Source organism: Nanorana parkeri, unplaced genomic scaffold (assembly GCF_000935625.1).
Source record: "Nanorana parkeri isolate BGI_ZX_2015 unplaced genomic scaffold, ASM93562v1 scaffold76, whole genome shotgun sequence".
Lineage (NCBI taxonomy): Eukaryota > Metazoa > Chordata > Amphibia > Anura > Dicroglossidae > Nanorana > Nanorana parkeri.
The window spans coordinates 2,608,203-2,631,385 of NW_017306344.1; the positions used below are offsets into that span (position 1 = coordinate 2,608,203).

The 23,183-nt window shown below is 39.8% G+C and overlaps 1 protein-coding gene across 1 annotated transcript in view; it reads right to left on the bottom strand.

Annotated features, from left to right (window-relative positions):
* The window catches only part of CSMD2 (CUB and Sushi multiple domains 2), a 323,219-nt gene that overhangs the window by 294,303 nt on the left and 5,733 nt on the right, over positions 1-23,183 (bottom strand). Inside the window, exon 3 of the mRNA XM_018576748.1 lies at positions 14,523-14,635. Coding sequence (XP_018432250.1) covers positions 14,523-14,635 — 113 coding nt within the window. The remainder of the gene's footprint in view (positions 1-14,522; positions 14,636-23,183) is intronic.

Here is a 23,183-nt window from a genome sequence, read left to right on the forward strand (position 1 = left end):
TACATGAAAAACTTTTTTCTTACGCAATTATGACAAGTATAAGGTGTTATGGGAGCCATAACACTCCCTTCTGCCTCTGGAATTATTTATTCAGGGATAGATAAAGGGTGCTGGAGATATGGCTACAGGAAACCATGATTGGTATGGCTAGAAGATCCTACAGTATAAAATATGTTGCTTTGCACAAGTATTATGATCTGGAATCCATTTGGAAGTTAGAGGAATTGGAAAATTGTACATATTTTGGATGTATCTGATTATATACATGTAGATGTATCCAGTCTGAGGGGAATGATGCAATACATTAATCATAATTGCCTGGGTTCATGAATTGTATGAGTCTCCAGAAATCAGTCAGATCTATAAGCAAATAGAAAGGCAAATCAAAAGGTTGCATGTCGCTGATGTAATCATCACTAAAACAGGTCTACACTGTGTTCAGACTGTGGCTATAAATAGATTGACTGCAGGCTGAGCCAAAAGTACATAAAATAATAGCAGAGCTTACTGTCTGCCCATGGAAGTGTGTAGGAAAAATCGTGCACCAAAACCCTCAGTAGTTGTGTGGAGTGCTAAAATTGTAGTTCTGTAAAAGTTTGCTAAGGACACAGTGGAAAAGAATTATTAAAAAATAAATACTTGTAATGCAGACTACTGTATGCATGTAGATTCAGATTTTAAAATAAACACCTTTCATGGGAAGACTAATTGAATTTAATTTGCAATCAAGACGGGATCATACTTCATACATTAAAATTACCTGCCTGACATCTTGCATTGTAGTATTATTGGCGTTTATACTTCATAGAGTAAAAATTGGTCAGGCCATCCAGTTAAAGCTGATTTGAACACAACTTAAAGTTGTCTGCATATAATAAAGTGGGCAGTGCTTAGTAAGCAAACCTTGTTTTCCTGAATCCAGCAACCTATTTAATGCCAGTGTAGACATATAGCAAAATAGGAGACAATTCATAAAGAGAAACTGAAGCCAGTCAAAGGCAAATAATTAACATGCAGATAATATTTAAAAAAAATAGACTATATCAATGTTCTAGATGGCTATATTTCAGCCTTAAATCAACCAACCAACCAACAAACCAACCAAATCTTTTCTTATGTTTTTTTTGTCTCTTAGGCTCAAAGGAAGTCCTGCGCCTCAGCACTACTTTGTCTCTATGCAAAAATAAAAACGGTTGCCTGCCCTTCCACAGGGTGAGGGAAGGCAGCAGCAAATCAACAGGTCAAGTTATATGACCAGAGGGAAGGACAGACTGCAGCAAAAAGTTAAACATCTTACAGCCATTGGCTGCCTTCCTTTCCTCAAATCTTCTTACTAGTGTCAAGCATGTTCCACCACTGGCTGGAGGTGGGCTAATATGCACTTGCTGTACTAGTCTGCCCTGCTGCATGTGTCAGAGAGGGGATTCATTGCAGCGGAGGAAACATGTGACAGAGAAGCCAAATTTTAATAACCTGAGATGGGGTGTGCAGTAATTTAGGTGGACAGTGTTTTTATATTTTTTTCAAAAGGTGCAGGAAGGTGCAATATAAAAGGCAGGTGTTGATCGAACTGTCAGCAACAGTTATAGGAATAAAGCACCACTCCTTCACAGCTTTGGAAGGGGAAAGACAGCCGGGTGCTCGCCGGCAGGAGTGTGTCCTCGCTCCAACCAAACAGGCATATAGTAAAAGAAGAATCCGGCTGCACTCTGTTCCATGCTGAATCAGTTTATTAAAAATTTGGCATGAGTCATGCCTGAGGTCCGCCTCCTCTGACATGTTTCACCCAATTCTTGGCTTAGTTATATGACAAAGTGCATCCAGATTATTCCTTTACTATATGCCTGTCAGCAACAATTTCCTGATGTGCTCTAATTACGCCAAGCTAAAATTTATTATAATCCCCCCCAAAAAAACATGATAGGGTTTTAACCTTTTTCCTACATTACCCAAAATGTAAAAAAATTAAAATATGTTTGGCCTTCAAAATGTAGCTTAGAGGGTTAGTCACAAAGGTGCCAAGGGATCTAGCCATAGCTTCGGCTGATCCTTCGGCTCACTTTGTCCGCTGGAGCCCTTCACTTCTATTCATAATAGCCCATACAGCAGCCGAAGGCAGCTGAGGCGGTTTATTTGCAGGGAAAATGATCTGCTTCGGCAGACCATTCTCCTCACTTCGGCTGTGACTATGGCTCAGCAGAGCCGAAGAAAATGCGTTCAGCTTGGCTGAGCCATAGTCACAGCCGAAGCTCACTTCAGTTCTTCGGCAACTTAGTGAATGACCCCATTAGTCTTTGTTTCTATGTTATCTGTCTGGCATGGCTATCCTTGCTTGCCTCATGCCTCTTGAATAGTACAAAAAACTGCATCCACAGTTCTAATTATAATTTTTTTTTATACCTACCTAGCCATGGTTTCAAATGTACTGTATAAAATCACTGAAAAGTGTACTCTGAGGATTTGCATTGCAGTTTTTAATGACCTACTGTGGTATTCCATGATATATCTACATGCTTTGGCCATGACAGAACAATCCTATGCAGTTACCCATACCAGCAGTTCTATGTAGTCAGAACAATCAACGATGATTTCTAATTATGGCATATGCACTTGTACCTTGATTTTCACTTAAATGAAGACTATAATGATCCCTGTTTAATTTAGTTCCATCTCCCAGTATGTATTCATAATAATTTACCATTATCATGACAGGAATAGTGGAACTAATTAATTTAACACTGCTTTATAAGAAAATCAAGCGGTTGTAGGTTTTGTGCTGACCCTTGCACATAGTGAAACTCAGTGATTATGGTAGCATATTTTTCTATTAAAAGCATTGCCTTCTAATCCATTTTTTCAGCACCTGCCAACAAAACGCTGCAATCACTTTGGCAGCAAATTCCCTGCTATTACACTTTCACAATGCAGTGAAGAGGTGAAGTGGCTAGAATTGTATCCATTGTAGAGCTCTGTCCCTCTGTTAGTCTTCCAAACACACTAGAGGAACCTACAAGGACTCTCATTGTGCTCAGCTTTGGTAAGCAGCCAACCAGTTTCCCAAAAGTGGCCATATAAAAAAAGGCACAAACCAATAAAGCATCCACCCTGTTGATCAACCAATAAGATTTTCTAATGAGATTGCTGCGGGTTGCACAGTGCTGGGAGACTCCCTGCAGGAGGATTTAATACATTGAAAGCATAACAAGGGCTGAAAAATATATTAAAATCTGAATCATTACTGATGTAAAGGACACACTGGGGACATTATGAGTGTTTCTGTGCAGATTGTTATACCAGCGGCAATAAGGAAGAAAAAAAATATATAATGTTCCTAAAATACCCTACCAATTCACTAAAATGAAATCCTTCATCTATAATTTATGGGGCCAGGTTTTTATCTAATTAAACAAAAGTAAGACCAAAACGAATAGTTAATACCATATTATGTTCACCTCCATCCTAAACAGATACATGGTAGGTGAGAATTTTCCCAACTTCAGGTGTTTAAGTAGTCGTTAAACTGGGAGAATTTTCTTGTAGAGGCATAAAGCAGTCACAGTCAGCATCCTTTATCTAAACCTCACTCTAAACATGCCATGACATTAGGCTCTGCCTCCAGAAGATACCTTTGTTAATCTCATGCAAGACATATCGTAAGCCATTCTAAAATCTGATGGCCCGTGGGCAATATTAATTAGTATACATTTCAAGCAGGTGGTAACAAATAGGATTTGGGTTTTAATATGGGATTACATGCATTGGTTCTAGTAGAACATTAATCTGTGGAGTCTGTCTAAGCAAAAGCGGCATTTACATAGATTTCAACTGTGCTAGTTCCACCCTGCCTTTATGTTTCTTGGGGCATTATGAAGCATAATGAACCACTCTGCACTGAGGCATGGTACATAATATCTGTTTCTGTCTCTACTACCCTAAAGATAAGAAATGTTTGCACATGTCCATTTTGACACTTGTACAGGATGCCAGGAATGCATCCTGGATGGATTGTATATTTCCCCATTATTTAGGTCATGGTCACTTAGAGGGGATGAAACAAAACGAGTTTTGAATTAATCCTGTTAGAAATGCTCACCAATGCAGGGTGAGGGCTTCCTGGGTGAGCTTTTAGAAGGGAAACTGCTATACTGTCTTCCCAGGATTTATAGTCCTGAAAGATTGCTGGGCATCGTGACCATGTTTGAACCGTCTGAGGGCAGGATGTGATGCTAACCCTGAGAAGGGACATATGTATACAGGCGGGGAGCCGGACTTTCTGTCATACTGAAGAATAGTTTTGTTCATTTGTTTTGTTGGCTGAAGAAAAGCTGTTTCTATTGGAGCGTTTTGGGGAGAAAATAAAGACTTTTATATTCCTAACAAGGCTGGCTATCGATCAGAATCGCCCTAAATAATACACACTATACACATTGGCCTGACATTGGATCTGTTTAAGCTACATAACTTGCTTCACTGCCCTAAGTGTGCCATGAGCTTAACAGAGTTGATTTCTACTGCTTTAGCAAATAGAAAAAAAAGTATTTTCATCTAGTATGTCATTGCTCTTGCTTGCATGTCAATAAAGATCAGCTGTTGATATTGCACATGTGCAGGCAAACCCCAAAGGGGCTTTGACGGACATTGATAAAAGGAGGTAGAAGAAGACTAGTCACAGCTTCTCTGAAGCACCTGTTTTCATCGATGAGATCTTAGCGCTGGTAGATTTCAGCACAAGGGAGGTGGTTTTTAGAATTGACAGTTCTAAAGTATGAGATGGGTAAATATTGTTCTGTATGGATTAATTTAGCTAGTTTAGGCGATTATGGGTAGGTTAGGTTGACATTTGCATACAGTAAGTAAACCGTTTTATCCACCAAAGGATTTGCAATTTTGTCCAGCCATTTAATTCATGTACAGCACAGCCAGAAAGGTGACATCACTGTTATGGTATGTACAGTGTTGTCATCTCCAATCCTGCAGTCTGCAGATTGAACAATCAGAAGCAGCATCAGCTCTGCTCACTCTTCTTCAGTTGGCATGCTGCCTGTCAGCATATATGCATGTAGCACAGCCTGATTGCCTCAAAGTGCTGCCTTACTTTTTTTTATCTGAATTAGCAATCTGTGCAATTGATTATAGTTGGCTGATATCAAGGCAGATTGATCATGAAAAAAAAACCACACTTAATTATTTTTAAAGGTATACACAACTGCAATAAAATAGTGTGTTTATATCTATCTGTCTAAAGTTCTACTTTAAGGGTATGGTCAAAGGTTAAATGTTAGTGTTAGGTTATGTGCTAATTTTCAGAGTTAGATTAAGGGATAGAATTGAAAAGTGCGGGTGGCTAAGGGTTAATTTTACGAGTTAGTTTAAGTCTTAGGGTCTGGGTGAAGATAGGGTTAAGTGTTAGGTTCCGTTTAGTGTTTGGTTATGATCGGAGGTCGGGGACATGTGGGAAAGCTTTTTGGGCAGTGTCACCCACAATACTGTGTATTTGACTCATAATTGCACACACTTCTTTACATTTCAAACATATGTTTATGTGGTTTTTAAAGGAGAACTATGAGATGAGTGATTTCCACTCATCTCATAGTTCTAAGCCGACCTGTGACAATGAGACTGTCACAGGTCGGCTCAGTAGAACGGGAGGTGAGGGAACACATACCGGATTCCCTCACCTCTCGATCCTGTCACGGCTCTCTGCCGTGACAGGGGGAGGGGCTGCATTCCCCTCTCACCGATCCGATCTGCCAGCGCTGACTGGCGGAACGGACGGGGGAGGGGGCGGGTACAGCTGGCTCTGCCTCTAGATAGGCAGAGCCAGCTGTCACTCACGCAGCTGGGCGGATCCCGTCAAAAGAGTCGTGATCCGTCCCGGCTGCGGCGTCTCAGTATACCGCGAGCTGTAGCTCACGGTATACTGAGCTTAGGGTAACGGGAGGACGCTAGTTTGTGTCCTCCCGTTACCCTTTGGAGAACTATGGGGAAAAACACTGACCCCATAGTTCTCCTTTAAACATGTATTTTTATGTGCTTTTGTTCATGTGTTATGCAAAGTTACTGAAAAACCTTCAAAAAGAGACTTACTGTAATGGAAAGCCGCTGCGAATTCATGTGTGTACATGAAACATATTGTTGTGTAAAATGCATGAAACGTGTTGTTGTGCGTCTGCCAATCATTTTAATGGGTCTGCTTAAAGTGCATATTTCTTAACAAAACCTTCTGCACAGCATGAATGTAATTTCGTCACATTGTGATGCATGGGCTTTCTGCTTGAAATTTTTTTTTTATGTAGTAAAACATAGGATGTTCACCTTGTGAAAGCGAAGAACTTCACCTTATTCACTAAGCTAAGTGAACATTCATTTTGTAAAGTAACAAGCCTCTATTCCTTCACTACATCAAACCCTTTTTGTCAACCCAGACCTATAATAGTGTATTCAGCTCAATACCATATCCTGGCCTGTGTTTTTCTATATGCAGTCATTCAAAGGTGCCAGCTTTACTAACTAATGTAGAAATTGCTTCTAGAGTTAGACAACAAAATCAAGAAAATATGGTCCAGCAAGTACATACACCATTTGACAGTTACTACAGAAACTACTTTTATATAGATGTTAAACTAATAAATCACCATAAATAACATAGATTGCCGTTATGGTGGACCAGTTTTCAAATGTAAACTAAAAAATGCTGCTGCCAGACTCATCCAGCTCACCAACCACTCAGTAGCCACCCCTCTCTGCCAATCTCTCCACTGGCTTCTAATAAGACACATAAAATTCAAAATACTAACAACAACATACAAAGCCATCCACAACTCTGCCCCTGACTACATCTCCAACCTCATCTAAAGATACACCCAAACTGTCCTCTCCACTCCTCTCAAAACCTCCTGCTGTCTAGCTTCCTCATCACCTCTGCCCATGCTCATCTCCAGGACTTCTCCAGAGCCTCTCCCGGCCTCTGGAACTCCCTACCACAACTCCAAATCTGTCTGCCTGTAGGCGATCCTTGAAAAACTCACCTCTTCAGGGAAGCCTATTCAACTTCTTAAAAATTGTTCATCTACTGCTTCAATCAGCTCATCCCTTATAGTTATTATCTTCTGTATCATTTGCCCCTCCTTGTAGATTGTAAGCTCTCATGAGTACGGTCCTTCTAATCCTTTTGTATGGTATTATATTGTAATTGTACTGTCTCCCCATATGTTGTAAAGCCCTGCACAAACTGTTGGCACCATATAAATCCTGAATAATAATAATAATAATAATAATAATAATAAAAACAGCGCTATGTTAATCTTGCTGGCATGCACAGTATATGGAGTATCAGAAAGCCTAAAATTCTTACAGTTCTGGAGACACTGCTGCTACAGGGACCTTCCAGTTGTGGCTATATTGCCTGAAAGCCTAGGTAGCTAGTTAAGTGATCTCTCTTCAGCAGAGGTCATATGGTCAGGTGCCTAGTTCTTAATATATTTTCTGCATTAAAAACCAGCACAACAATTATACATAGTTACAGTTGAGCATTGGTCCACTTCAAAACTAATATCTCATTCTACAGAATTTATATGTATATTTCCTAACAAGGGCAAACATAAAGAAATAATGTACTTAAACAAAAAAAATTTCACCCATCAAAATATAAACTTCTTAGGCATAGATTCTGCCATTCTCAAAATAGTTTGGTGAAATGTTACAGATTCATGGTAAGTCTAGTTCTTGTCTTGGAAGTAGCACATTGCACATGAGTCAGGGAATGGTAGTTTCTCTTAGTCCTTTAGGGTGCCTTGATAATGCCAAATATTTCTTTGTAACTGTCACTTTCTGTTTCAGTAAAAATGGTCATCAGGAGAAGATGGTGGGTGGAGAGGGTAAATCTCCATGGCAGGGACACAGCAATAAAAACCTAACAAAAGTTGTAATGTTATCCCAACTTTATTCAAAACTAAAAAAAGAGAAAGTTTCATCTTTAGATATACTTAGAGCCTGTGTTGACTTCTTTTGTTTATTTAAATTGGGTTTTGCTTTCACATATAAGTCTATGGGAAGCAGGTCAAATGCAGGTCAGAAGCAGGTAAACTGCAGGCCCAATGCACTTGTCAATGAATTCTGAATGATCTCAGAAGAGTGTCAAACTGACACAATGCCAAAGCCCTTTACTCCGGCCCTTGAAGTGGACCTTTACTCATATCTGTAAAAGAACAACAAACACACCTTTAGAAATGTTTAGTAATGACAATTTACAAACGCATACTTCTAGATAATTGCCGGCTCCGTATTCTTAGCATACCTTATTTCTCTTTTCTTTCCCAGTCTTCTGACAGTGGCCATGCTAACTAAGGGCAGATTATTAGCTCTCCCTTTCCTTCCTGAAAATCTGGCACATGTGACTAAAACATGTGAACATGCACATCATCTCACGGGAGGAAAATTCCTTTCCCTGAGATCTCATTAGATTACAGATGAGATTTCCCAGCAATGCTCTGCTGATGTAACCTTCCCAGGATGCAGTGCTTGGGCACATTACATCATTTGTGACAGAAGTGGACCAGAAAGTAGAACTCTATTTGTAAGTAAATGAAAAACAAGTTTGTTTAATGAATGTAAGATGATTTTAAATCAGCATGCAGAGCTGCATGCTGCTGTTATTTTTAGTGAAAGGGGGTAAAGGTCTGCTTTAAGCTATATAGAGATATACAGTAAGATGGTCATCAGCTGCTTGTGGTTGGGAAAGGAAATGATCATGTCTCTGAGTACTTGCTGGTTTCTGCACACAATAGCTTAATGACTGAAATGCTAAATGACTGAAAATGAAAAAAACGGACATAACACTATTATGGTTTCACTGTATTAGGTATATTTAAAGCTGAACTCCAAACAGATATCAACCACTTTGCAGCCAGAGCAATTTTTTTTTATTTTTGCATACACATTTAAAATTTTAATTTTAACACCCCCAAACAATGACATATTTTCTGAAAACAGAGGCCCTCCGGATAAAAGGATAACAAAACACAAACAGAATATAGCACCCAATATTTTGGTAAAATATAAAATATGGGGTTGTGTTGGGTAAATAGATACCAAACTTGTCAGGCTTTAAAGTTGCCTGTACCTGTGAAATGGCAAAAAAGTATGGTACCCCAAATTTACTCCACAAAAGCCTTTACTGCTCACACTGTAGTGAAAGTGTTTGCTTTAAAAGCTGTAGAGTCACCCTATCACTTTTACATGACTCATAAGGTGCTGCAAGTGGGAGAATATTGAGAATTATCTGTTCCCTAATGCCTGTCCCATGCAGAGCACTTCCAGGTCCAGGACTGCCAAAGTCCCAGCTGCCAAGCCATGTAAACAGTGGATTAAGCACAGTCTTTTCTTGGTCAGCAGAAGCAGGGGGCAGGAGATACATTAGACGTTTAACAGACCCCTGATGTCTCCCTAGAGTGTACCTGCCGAATGTTACAACATAAGGGGCTTGTTAGCCCCTTTCTGATAGCTATAAAATTAAGTGAAAACAAAATTAAAAAGCAAATAAAAATATAATAAAATATGTTTTTTTTTAAAGAATCCCTGTTGCCCCACACATACACACAAATGCAAACACAAATTTAGGGCACACACATGTATGTAAATGACAATTCTGGGTAATGCTGCGCACACTGGAATGATAGAAATAATTCTGAGTTCTTAATATACCGTTAACTCTGAACTCATAAGCTGTAAGGGCATTTGAAATGTCACCCATTGACTATTTACTTGACACAACCTCATCTTTTATTTGTACCAAAAAAAAAATGGGGATTATATTGTGTTTGTGTGCGTTAAAATTCATTTTACAGGAAATATAGATTTGATAAACGGTTGTGCAAATATCATGCAACATAAGAAATGCAACTTCCATCTTATTTTACTGGGTCCATAATTTCAGAAAATATATATTGGGTTATTCACAAAGGAGCCGAAGGATGCAGCTGTAGCTTAGGCTGATCCTTCTGCTCTCTTTGGCCGCCGGAGACCTTCAGTTCAGTAGAACCGAAGGGCTCCTGTATGGGCTATTTACTATATGCTTCGGCTCGACTGAGCTGAAGTGACACCCGAAGAGGGGTGAACGCCCGGCCGTAAGCACTGCAAATGACAGCTGGGCGGAGATCACGGCTTGCTCTGCCGGTTGTAATGACAGATCAGCGTCCCCAAATGACCTGGGAACGCTGCTTTTTCATTAAACAATAACTGGGCGGAGCCGGCCGTGACGTCCAGTTGTTATTCATTGGCCGTGACATGCTAGAACACTCTAGCAGATGCCAGCCAATAGGAAACAGTTGGGCGGAGCTAGCTGTCACTGCTAGCTCCACCCAATTGTTTTTTTTCTTTTTTAAAAGATCTTTATTTATTTCTTTTTTAAAATATTTATTTACATTTTTAAAAATATTTTTTCACTTTTTTTCCGACTTTTTTCACTATTTGCTATTCTGCTCGGTAGCACGGAGGTACCGAGCAGAATAGCCGAGCCAAATGCTGCCCGGCGGCCTTCGGCTATTTACTCACTGCCATTTGGCTCCTACGTGAATAGGTGCGAACGGCAGCGAGTGAGCTGCTGGAGCTTTGGCTCAGCTGATCCAGATGTTGGATCGGCTGAGTCTAAGTCCTTCTGCACTTTGGCTCAGCCGGACATGCAGAGCGTGCAGAGCATGTTCGGCTGACTGAAGTGCAGCCAAAGGCAGCCAATGTACGGCTGATTTCAGCCGATGTACAGCTGAAATCAGCCGTACTAAGCCGTAGTGAATAGCCGAACGTTTTTCGGCTCACTTCAATACGGCTTGGTTATTCACTCGGCTGCCTTCGGCAGCTTGGTGAATAACCCCCATAATGTTTTGGGAGGTTTGAAACCTCTCTGGAAAAAACAACAAACTGCTCACTTTTGACTAAGGTAGCTATGTAAAGGACTTTTACTTACCTGATCCCTGCTTTGATGGCAATAGGTACTTACCGTTCTCCCCTATGCTCCGGCTTGTGGATTGTCCCTTGGAAGTCCACAAGCCGCAGAACCGGGATGAAGTGTCTGTGTGCACTGGTTCTGAAGCCTACAAGATTGGGAATCAGGTAAATTAAAGTTCCATACACAGTACCCCTAGACACAAATGAGCAATAAGCTCCCAAAAACCCCATGTTCAGGAATTGATTTATGTGCGCATGTAAAGCCGGCACCAGCATTTACATACATATATTCCCGTACAAGTTTTCTGTCCATGCAGTCCAATGGACAGTAAAATGCAGCAGCTGGGGCTCTCGGGCGCTGCAAATACAGGTGTATTTTTGCATTTTAACAGTGTACTTAGATAGTTGCCTAGAGCTCAGCTTAAAAAAGGTGATGTTTTTTTTCCATACGAGATATAATTTCTGTCAATTCTGCCTATGTATAAAGCTGCTCGAGACAATTTATTTACTCATTTGTGTCATGCTTTGACTAGGGTTAAATAAAAAACTTAGCAAAAGCTATTTTGAAGATAACTTTTCTAAATGATAAAGACTGCTCAGTCTTTTTCCTTTTTCATGGAGAATGCTGCCACTACTTAATGTCACACCACCCAAGGCATAATCTTTTATTTATAGGTACACCCCTCAAGGTAACTTTTCTATTTTCCATTTTATTAATTATTTTTCCATTTTGACATTTCACTAATTTTCAAATCTTTTCTCACTTCAGTTCTGCATCACAGCTATCTATTTCAAACTTTTATCATTTTAACAGCAAAAGAAGATGAAACAGCAAGCAGTTGTTTTGTCCATTATAATAAATAGACCCTTTAACCACCTCCGGGCCGGCCGTAGTAAAAAAACGGCCGGCCCGACCTCTCTAGATCTGAGCGGGCGATAGGCAGCGTGTAATGACACGTTGCCCGGCTTCCTGATACAGGAAGTATTGGGCTAGGCATCGGAGCATTTGGGCGAGTATGAGTACTCGCCCAAATACTCGGTATCGGCACCAACATCGATACTAGTATTGGTATCGGTGCATCCCTACTGCAGACGATTCATTTTCTATTGGCCCCAAAGCCACAAAAATCACTGTTCTACTTTTTTTTCTGCCACAGTGCACCACAATGTACATAAAAACACTTTAGTGTGCCGCAGTGCATTTTAGTGTAGGTGCAATGTGTGTGTGCATTGGGGTGCCATTCAAAATAATTAGCAAAGCACATACACAAAGCATTGCAGTGCACCATGGTAAAGTGCACATTACAATTTTGTACTTCATACTCCAACTATGAAAAGACAGCTTGTCCGAAAACCAAGCAAGAGACCTGTAATCTAACAGAAATATCACCAGCAGAGAGGCAGCCTCCAGCAGAGAGGCAGCCTCCATTTCAAATGCCACAACTGCCAGCTCAGACAGTTAAAGGGTATCTATGGTCAAAAAACATACATTGTTTTAAGTTTTATCCCACTCCTGATAACCACATTGATCTAGAAGTTTGTAAATGTATTTAAGATGCCCATAGGATGTACTTCCTCAATGCAATGTCACAATTTAACTCAGCCCTATGAAAATGCACTTCCTTGTGTCACAACTCTAACTAAGCCTGCCATCTGGACCACAACTCAATCTGAACAATGCAACATTATCACTGCTTGCTGGAAGCAATGCATGATGGGATATGTAGTTTTGGGAAATGAGATTGCATCACATGAACCAGCAGGGAAAGTGACTCAAAGCACACTTTCAAAAGTTGTTCAAAGTGATGGGCAGACAGAAGGTAGCACTCACTGCATAAAAGGGAGTTTTTCTAGCAAGCTTTGATTGCATTATGAAAACAACTCTAGTATGCATTCTCATTAAAATGCAGATGTTATAACAGGATAGTATATGCTGGGACATCACAACTCCTTTAAATCACACTTCCAGCCAACAAGTGACAGTACAACGTAATCAGTGAACTACTAATATTATCCAGAAAATACTGCAGCTTTGCTCAAATCAGCAATTGTACTCAGTTTACCTTATACTGCATCTAACAAAGAATGTCATATTTTGTAGATTAACAATCCTTCGATGTGGTGGCTGCATTCCTTTTCTTTTTTTCAGGCTTATTTTCCTTTGTTGCTACCTGGTGATTGTGCCAGGAACAGTGTCCCTGGGGCCTCCAGTATGAAGGAGGCCTGTGTTGTTGCCAGTGGAAGAGAACCAAGAGGATGGATGGCTGCTGAAAGTACTCAGAATCTAAAGGACCTCAGGAACATGGCTGGTGTCTCTCCTGCTGAGGATCTGTACTCATCTCCTACTCATCTGATACTTTGATTACTATTTGCTGTACTCCAAGTGGATCTATACTGAGATGCTAACAAGGTCTGGTGAGCCTGGAGTCTATGTCTGTTACACTCTGGATGTCTAGGATCCCTATACCCTCTCTCCCCAGTGTGAAGATGTTTAATAAAAATTATTCACCATTGCATTACTGGAGTGGATATCAGCCTTGTTAGCTCTAGAAGAGGGCGGTTAAATGCTAATGGGGCAGCTGAGGATAAAAACCCCTAGACAGACTAGTGATGACCCGGGTTATTCTAGCGGCTCCTTCGGGGGTGAGCGCTACAAAGGGGCGTAACTAGTGACCTCAGGGCCCCGATGCAAGAAGAAGAAACAAATTAGATTTTTTAAATTAGAAAAAAAAAACAAACAAAAAAAAACACTCTCCTCTTCCATGTCTCCAGCTCCCCATTATGTCCCCCTTCATGTCCCCAGCTTTCCGCTCCCGGACCCCATGTCACCTTCCGTCATGCTTCCAGCTCCCTGTCTCCCCCTTCGTGTCCGCAGCAGCTTTCTATTCGGCAATGTGTGATGAGGAGGCGGGGATTACACCACTTCCCACTCATTGGCTGCTGCCCGGCTGGATCATTCTTCGCGCGGCGCCCGGAAACGAGGGGAGCGGCGTGAAGCATGTAGGGCCCAGGACAGGAGGAAGAGGTCCCAGGACTGACATTAGCGGTTACCGGTATAATAAATATCCTGGTAATCAGCAGTTACTAGGGGCCCCTTCCTCCTGTCCTGGGCCCCCTCCAAGTGGCGAAATTCCAGGGCCCGGTCGCGGCCGCGACCTCTGCGACCCTGGTAGTTCCGCCACTGGCGCTACATGTATATAACAGATAGCTTGTAGAGGGTGTACTTGGGAATTCCACTGCATTCACAAGAATGTATTCTCAGATCACTGACAACATTTGTAAGTGAATACTGTGTATGCATCTCAAGGCTAATTTTCATGGAGCGGACTTTAAAAGAACCAATGTAGATCACTTAAAAATACTTGTGAATAAGAGCTGGCATACTCAATACAAACAGAAAATAACATTTAATAGACGGTATAAAGAACATTCACCGATTTCTACTAAATGCATTTTTATTTATTCATTCTCTCTTACTATGATTCATGGATTATGCTAAAATAGAAACTTGTCTAGAAGCAAATTAGCTACTGCCTCATCCCCTCTGTAATCTGGTAACTGTCTGGGCTGATTGCACTAACCTTGATACTGTGCGCTGAAGCCTTTCTGCCTGTGATTGCCATCGGATGTAAAGTGAATCCTCAGCCAGTTTTTACTGCTGATGACTGGTGGTGGTAAATTCGATCCAGTAAACCTGCAAGAGAAAAAGAATATGGGGTATGAGTAATGCTATTGTAATATGCTTGTGTGTTTACTATTTACAGAATAATATAGAGATTTATTTGTAAAATAGGTATTTTTTATAAATATACTATTTATTTTTTTGAGTAAAGTAAAAGATAGCAAAATAAATGAATGATGTAAATTTTATCTAATTTATGTATGAATATGTTTAATAAATTCCGCTTTTGATTTTACTTGTGTAATGGCTATGACATCTCATTAAACCTCATTTTTTATTGGTATCCGAGTAAAGTAATAATCACATCAGTAATGCTTTTCAGCCACACATGGCCTTAGCCATCAGCTAAGGCCATGTGTGGCTGAAACACATAAGCAGGTTTATGAAGTGAACTGTTCATCCAGTATTTATTAAAATGATCAGAACATGAAGCTGTGTGCCAGAACTGGCGTTATATTTGTTGCTTACTGAGGCATTTCCCAGTTCATGCACAATATTGGGCTGCAGATTAATCTGGTTTCCAATGCTGTTTTGTGCATTGGATGCTGAGTTTTGTAGAGCACAAGACAGTACTTAATGTGTACATGTTCCTCCAGAGGGGCTTGATGATGTAGGCAACTTCTATTTTTGTTGATTCAGCAGCAAAGCCAAATTAAGCAGACCATGGCACAATCTTAGTTATGTAATTATTATGCAATGGTACTACAGAGTGTGCTTGTGGTTTGCTGTAGTAGGCAACCCATTCAATTTGAATGGGCTGCCTACCACAGCTAAAGCACACTAAAGTGCACGCATCTTTTTTTAATCGAATTGTACCATATCACATGGTAATAGGTTACCATGCGATGTGGTGCGATACAAAGCAAATGTGATGGCTTGACGCATTGGGGTGTCATTAGGAAATAATGGCACCGTAGCACACCTAACATTGCGACATGCGATGCAAGATTGTGTGCAGCATTACATGCACTCTCACATCACATACAAGTGAACGGAGCTATACTGTTAAAATCACTTTTGTTTTTAACACCAAAAATTGCATACACAAGTGTACCATGCTACACTTCAACCAAGAACTAGTGTGTCATTGCATAGGTGTTTCTGCTGCTTTATTCAATAACTGTGAATTGCTTTCACATTACTGGGCTTTCAAACATAAAACTTCTCAGTGTACGACTGAATAAGGAATAATGCAGAGAGAGCTAATTTTCAATACAAACTACATGCATACATTGTAAGAAAGGAAGAGGTGCACCCCTCTGAGGCATTTCACCCAATCACGACTAAGCCCGTAATTGGGTGAAACGCCTTAGAGGGGTCGACCTTGGGCAGGACAACAGTGATTTGGTACAAGCTTCAATAAACTATTCCAGTGGAATCCTGTGTGCAGCCAACTCTTCTTTCTGTTTGTATGGGCATGTTGTGAAATACAAGTAAATGTTTTCTCTCTTTCTGCAGGCGCTCATCTCCACCCCAGGCTGAAGCCCAATTTATGGGTCCAATTGGGGAACTACAGCACAGCACTCTGGCCACCGCCCCCTCCTCAGCATCATTCCTGGATCATCCTCATTCTACTGTATATCCTACGCTCTGCTGTACATTCCCATTCCCTTGTACATTCCACATTCCGCTGCCTACTTCTGTGCTCCCTGATGAAGTTCTTTTTTTTTGTGACCTATGTGCCTCTATGTCGACCTCTAAAGAAGAGTCAACCTTGACCTATTGTCTTCTCCATCTTGTTTCCTGCTGCACTGCCATCCTCTGTGCTGCTCCACTTTTCATGTGAAGGCAGGCTCCTTTGGAGTGATGTTTGGCTGACCCACCAGCGTGCGCCTGCTGCCAGAAATGAGTGCTGTCACTAGCCCCTCTCCTCGATGTGTACTGTCATTAGGTATCATTAAAAATGTGTCTCCTGCTGAGAAGCGGGGTGGAATAGTAGTGGGGGGAGGGGCACAGATCAGAACAGGACCAAGTGCTACATGCACTTAGTCCTCTGGCGGGATTCAACATCAATTTTTAAGGGAAACTATAATGGTTTACTTTTATTTTAGATTTAATTTTTTATGTTTATCAGATTTTAAACTGTTAAATCTGTTTTTTTAATGTTTACAATATATAATAATAATACAATATTTTATAAACAAACATTTAATACATGACAAAAAAACCCCCAAAACACTACTGGTTAGCTAAGCAGATCACAGAGCTCACTTTGGAGCTACCTCTGATTAAAACCCAGTAATGAGGGTCTGACAAAGTTACTGCTTTGATGACACAATGGACAATAGACACGTAAATTCATTTTCATTCTGACTGGATATTTGTACGAATTTTGTTAAATCTGGACATTTGGAAGTGTCTGAATGCAAATGAATCTGAATGGTCCTTTAACAAAAATTCTGATCTGTCTGAATTTTGTTCAAAACTAAACTAAATCAGACATGTGGTATTTCAAAACGTACAGCGCTAACCGTCTTTCAGAGGTGCATATAAGAACTATGCTCATAGCGTAGTAAAACCTAGGTTTATTATAATAGTACAGCATACAAGTTTAAAAAATGGATATTTTTTAAACTTGTATGGAGGATATTTTTGGATGGAGGATATTTTAACGGAGGATATTCCGCTTAAACACCACGGGTAAAACGGGAGACCTTCCCTTCCCTGAAACTTGATCGAGCGTGGATATTAAAGACGGAGCTGCAGACTTACCTAGATGAAACAAACGTGTTTAACACCTGTGGATCTGGTGAGTGCATTCCCTTGAGGGGACTTTAGCTGCATTTTTCTACATTTTTTTCCACATTTTTTTACACTTTGTTTTTTATTTTTGTCTTCATTTTGTCTTCATTTTTTCTTCGTTTTTTTTGGATTTTCATTGGACACATTATTGCACCGAATTTTCACTCTCGAAGTGTCTTACATTTACGGATTTTTTAAAGACTTTTTAAAAAAACTACAAAAGATTTGGACTATTCACACATACATCGTAAAAAAGTTTTATTTTATTTTATTTTATTCAAATGGTACACATTGTTTGTACGTTCATTATTTATTAACAAGAATCACTTTCACATGATACATATATTCACAGTTTATTACATTTTATTAGATAAGTTTATATATTGTCTGTTTTGATGTGTTATGACCTTTATTTGTTCACACAACCGATTCACGTTGAATATTTTGAGACACACCCCTTCACTGAATGTTTTATTAATTATTAATTTTTTAGCACTTGTTAAATCCTGACCTGAACGTCGGAGTTCTTATATGCACCTCTGAAGGACGGTTAGCGCTGTACGTTTTGAAATACCACATCCTAATAGGGGCTGAGTGCCTTTTGTTCAGCGGCTTCCCCTACCCTTTTAGAACAATTTATTTTTATCTATTTATTTTCATCCAGTTTTATCCAATCTAATTTTTATCTATATTGTATTATTCTTAGTATTTCCATTAGCGCAAGTTTTTTGCAATTATTAAATCAGACATGTGACTGTTCTCTGGCCCATCAGACTTTTTTTTTTTTTTGGCTGTTGCGGGTTGCACTACAGGCACGGTCATGTAATTTCATTCTGAAACGAAAATTTGGATGGATCCAAATCGGAATAACGAAACAAATCAAATTTCAGATCCGAAATCCAAAAGATGAAAGAAATACAAATCCGAATTCATCCGAGACGCAACTAAATAAATTTGTTGAGGGGTTACATGTCTAATGGACACACATTGGGCACATTGGAGTTCTGACATGACACGTTGGAGTTCTTTAAAGACAGGGCTTTTTTAAGCACAGCTGAAAGATAAAATAGCTAAATATGTAAAAAAGAGACTAACACTCCATCTGCTGGTTGGATTGAAGACTGCATAATATTAATGTCAAGTATTTTATATTTATCGACTAAAAAGAAAATAGAAGAAAACATTTGGAAGATATTTATTATGGATAGGACCTAAAAGGAAACAAAGAATGTGTGTACTTGCTTAAATTAAATCTGTCATGGGAGAAGTATGGGTGTTGCCATTGCTGGTCTCTTTTTGAAAATTCTAGTTGCCTGGCTGTGTTTGACTTTACTTTTGAGTAACAGACCTGGAATAAGCATGCTGCAGAATTCCCCTATACCTGTTCTAGGTCCACAGTTCATACAGCACTGAAATCAAAGGCTCGACATGACAGCTCAGACACTACCCTTCCTAAATGGAGAATTTAGCAATGTCAACTTCCATAATCTCTCATGACAGTCTCTTTAAATATAATTCTGTGCAGTGAACTCACCAAATAGATGGTCATTCATTATAAGGTGGTAGGGTTTATTATATAGTAATGCACACTACTAAGCATACTAAGCATCTTTTAAGGCAATTATGTCACTAATCATTCAAATTAGTATGCAGTCATAGAGGTTAAACAATACTGTCTATAGTCAGAAATGTCATTAACGAGTCACTTTGTGTTCAGGAAATACTAATCCTGCTTGTTGTTATGTAGAAAGTCTGGATCTATGCTGGAAAAGTATGTTTAAAGTCTAATTGTTGTGGAAAGCTGGCAGGATAATCAGTTTTAAACACTAGAAACAGAATGAAGCACTTGTCTGGGTACTCCAAGAGAGAACAGACATGTACTATATGCATATGTACACAAGTCATTTTCTATTCTTCTGCATAAAAACACAATAAAAAATAGATGGAAAAACAACTCAAGGAATTACTTGCAAAGTGTGTACCAGTCATAAAATTATGGTTCTTTTTAAAGTCAAATGACTCTGTAAATAACAGGGACGTATACCTAAGCTGGCAATTTACAATTCTGGTGGATGAATGGATCTCTTCAGGTGAAAACTACTTAAGTGGCATACTCTTCTATATCTGCAGAAAATCACTTCTATACATGGTTTTCACCACCCACCTGGACTCTGCTTTTATTTCAAAGAACAGTCAGAGCTGGTGAAACACAAAAGCCTGTGTTTAGAGGATTAATTCAGAGACTACACCTGGCATTTGTGACGATTAGGTACAAACCTTATTTAAAATTGCTGAGATGTTCAAATCTAGAAGTACTTACAATTCTATGCATTCATATGCTAAATGAAACCTGTATTGGGAGAAATATTATGTCTTTGTCTATTCTTTACCTGTGACAATGCTAGGAGTTTGGCTGCCATGTTAGTCCAAAAACTTCCCTGGCCCAAAACAAGTGTGCAGTTAAGAATTCTGTCTTCAATTTCTCCATGCTTCTCCTTACTCAGGGGCGGTTTGTATCACAAATAGACACAGGCTCTTCCCTTTACCAGTTTTATTCTGGCATACCACCTAATCATTGAAGTATCTATGGCTTATTTGGCCACAAAGCATTTGGCCTGGGAGCAGTACCAAGGATTTTGTTTGACAGTGACAGCCAAGTTACTAGCATTTTCACAAGGGGTTTTATCTAAATCCCAAAGAACCGTGCCATAACTCCAATAAAAACAACTTTACTGACTCCAACAAGCTACCATTCAGTCCCTCTCAAGCTCTGCTCCACTCCAACATGTTTCACCACAAACAGGTTTTATCTTAGGAGGTTAGTAACCAATAAAGGTAATGTAAGTAGCTGGACATTATACAGGTTTGTTTTTTTGAAGGAAGGAATGGTTCAAAGACAATGGACAACTGTATGAAACATGTTAAGGTTAAAGAGTATCCAGTAAAAAAATATGTAGTCTCAATTACAAATATCTTTGATGAAAAGTTGATAGTACTTTACCTGGGATCCATGCCTTCTGTAATAATGGCAAGTAGTATGGGAGTAGGGTGTTATGCTGAACATTAATATACATGCAGGACTAAAGTTATGTATAGTCAAATCTTTTTTTTGGAGGGAAGGTTTAAAACTCCTGTCAATTTTTTTTATTGTTGCTGTATGTGTCCCTTGGGAGATTCACTTTCTCTATTTGTCCTGGCAACCTTTGTCACCCAGATAGCAAGTGATAAAAAACACAACATTTTTAAATTGTTACTAGAACCAAAGGTAACAGAGAGTACCCCAGTAGCGACACTTGTACTGGTGACAAATATCTAAGAGGGGAATTCCCCTCACTTTGCAAAGATTTTCGTCTGCAGGATAGGAAGTGAAAGGAACTCTGCCCAACAGGATGCAGGCAATTTCATAATAATAGAAGTATTTTACAGGCAAAAAAGATCTGGCAGGCTAAAAAAGTTGCATGACTTGTTACTGTATTGTGCTGATTTGCAGACATACACATTTCCATGCTCCATTTACAATGTCGGGCTTAACGAACTTGTAGAGAATGTCAGATGTTTATTAAATAAACGTAGATAATCTTCTACGAAATGAACAATTAGATGTCCAGTAATTGCTATCCTAGAGCTGGCCTTGGACACTGGCAAGAGGTTGGATGCCCTTGTATGATCCAACCACCGAATGATCATTTACAAGTATATATTAGGGCACAGACATGCACTCAATTCACAGAATGCATATTTTTGTAGTGTGCAAATGTTCCATGGACAGAGATACTGTATATTTGGAACAAAAGCTTTTGAATATAACTGACCAATAGACTCTCTGCCCCTTTACACCACACAGATGTCTTTAGTCATGAGTCATTTGCATTATGTTATTCATTTCATAACCTGCCAAATAGAGGAAACAGCAGACAAGCTAAAACAACAACACGATGGGCAGCACCACTTTAACAAGACTTCAGAAAGCTCTAAACTCTTCATCCCAATCAGTTTAGTGGTCAATTTCTATTTTATTTAGCCTGTAAGTTCAGCATAAGGTACTTGAAATGCACTATTGGGAAACTAATTGGAAACTCTGATAACAATTAGTACAAACAGAGGATCTAAGTAATGAATATGATTATTTTTATATCAATTCCAGTTAAATGGAGCTTCATTAATAGAATCCAGAACAAAAACAAAAGTATTTTCTATTAATTAGTCGCATTAGAGATAGAAGATATTTTAGAAGATATTTTAGAAACAGAAGATATCTGAAACATTTGTGTGGCTATTAAGCTCATAGGGTGAGGTTTTGTTCTTAATGAAATATATACCCACTGAACAGAAGTCCTCAAAAAGGAATTACAGAACAAATCCATGCAATTTCCAATCTATTTTTTAAAGATGCAAAAGGATATTTGATAGTACAGTGGGGAGAGTGTCTGAGGCAGCTGTAAGCATAACAAAAAGAGCTGCTTAACCTCTCTCAACCCTATTCTAAAAAACATAAAATAGCAAAAGTTGGTGCAGTTTGGAAACATTCTGGTTACTAATGAGTGTGGATGGTTCACAGGTTCACTGGATACGGTCTTCCAACGGGTGGAGTCTGAAGCCTGACCTCCCTGCTGCACTTAAGCACCAAAGCCTGGTCCAGGTTCACCCCAGAGTGAATATTAAATAAAGGAGCAACTGCACCCCAATAAGAACCTTCGTCTATAAGTAAGTTTGCAATCAACACTGTGAAAGCAATAGTGCTCCGGTGAGCTTCTTTAGTATATCTGCCATGAACTAAAGCATATATGTAGCCAAACATTATTTTCCTAGTTTTGGATAGAATAGAGAAGTGTTCAAACCCCATCAGTTTATTGTTTCCTCTCTGTTTCTCACTGAGGTGATTTGCTTTCACTTTCCAGAGATCCAACCAGAAGTGAGAGGAAATCTCTCCAAAGTGAGGTGAATTCCTCTCCTAGAGAGTTGTCACTGGAACAGGTGTCCCCATTTGAAGATTTACCATCACCTCCTGTTCTCCAAAACTAAGGGGTCTATTCACAAAGCTGCTGAAGGATCTAGCCGTAGCTTCGGCCGATCCTTCAACCCCGGGAGTCTCCTGCTCCCGGCCGCTAAGGAGAGAAAAACTGCTGTGTCTTTTTTTTTCTTTATTCTGACACATAGCGATGTCAGAATAACAAAATAAAAAAAAAAATCCCATTGAAATGCATTGCTACATTCCTATTGGTTATTTCAATGTGCAATAGCCAATAGTAAACTAGCATTGTACCCGCCCTCTGCTGATGGACCTGATGGGGAACTGCAGCAGAGGGTGGGTACAATGCTAGTTTACTATTGGCTATTGCACATTGAAATAACCAATAGTAATGTAGCAATGTATTTCAATGGGAATTTTTTTTTCTGACATTGCTCCGTTTCAGAATAAAGAAAAAGAAAGACACGGTAGTGCTTCTCTCCTGGGCGGCCGGGAGCGGGAGGCTCCCAGCGCGCCCGGGAGAGTTTTGCCGCCTGACAATAGGAAACTATTGGGCGGAGCCAGCTGTCACTGCTAGCTCTGCACAATCGATTTCTCTTTACTTTTTTTTAACTTTTTAAACTCTTTTGCTGTTCTGCTCGGTCCCTCTGAGGGACTGAGCAGAACAGTCAAGCCGAATGCCGCTCAGTAGCATTCGGCTATTCACTCACTGCTGTTCGGCATCTATAACAATAGACCGAACAGCAGTGAGTAGCCTGCCGGAGGGTCGGCTCAGCCGATCCAGATGTTGGATAGGCTGAGTCGAACCCCTTCTGCACTTCGGCGCCGCTGAACCTGCTCAGCATGGTT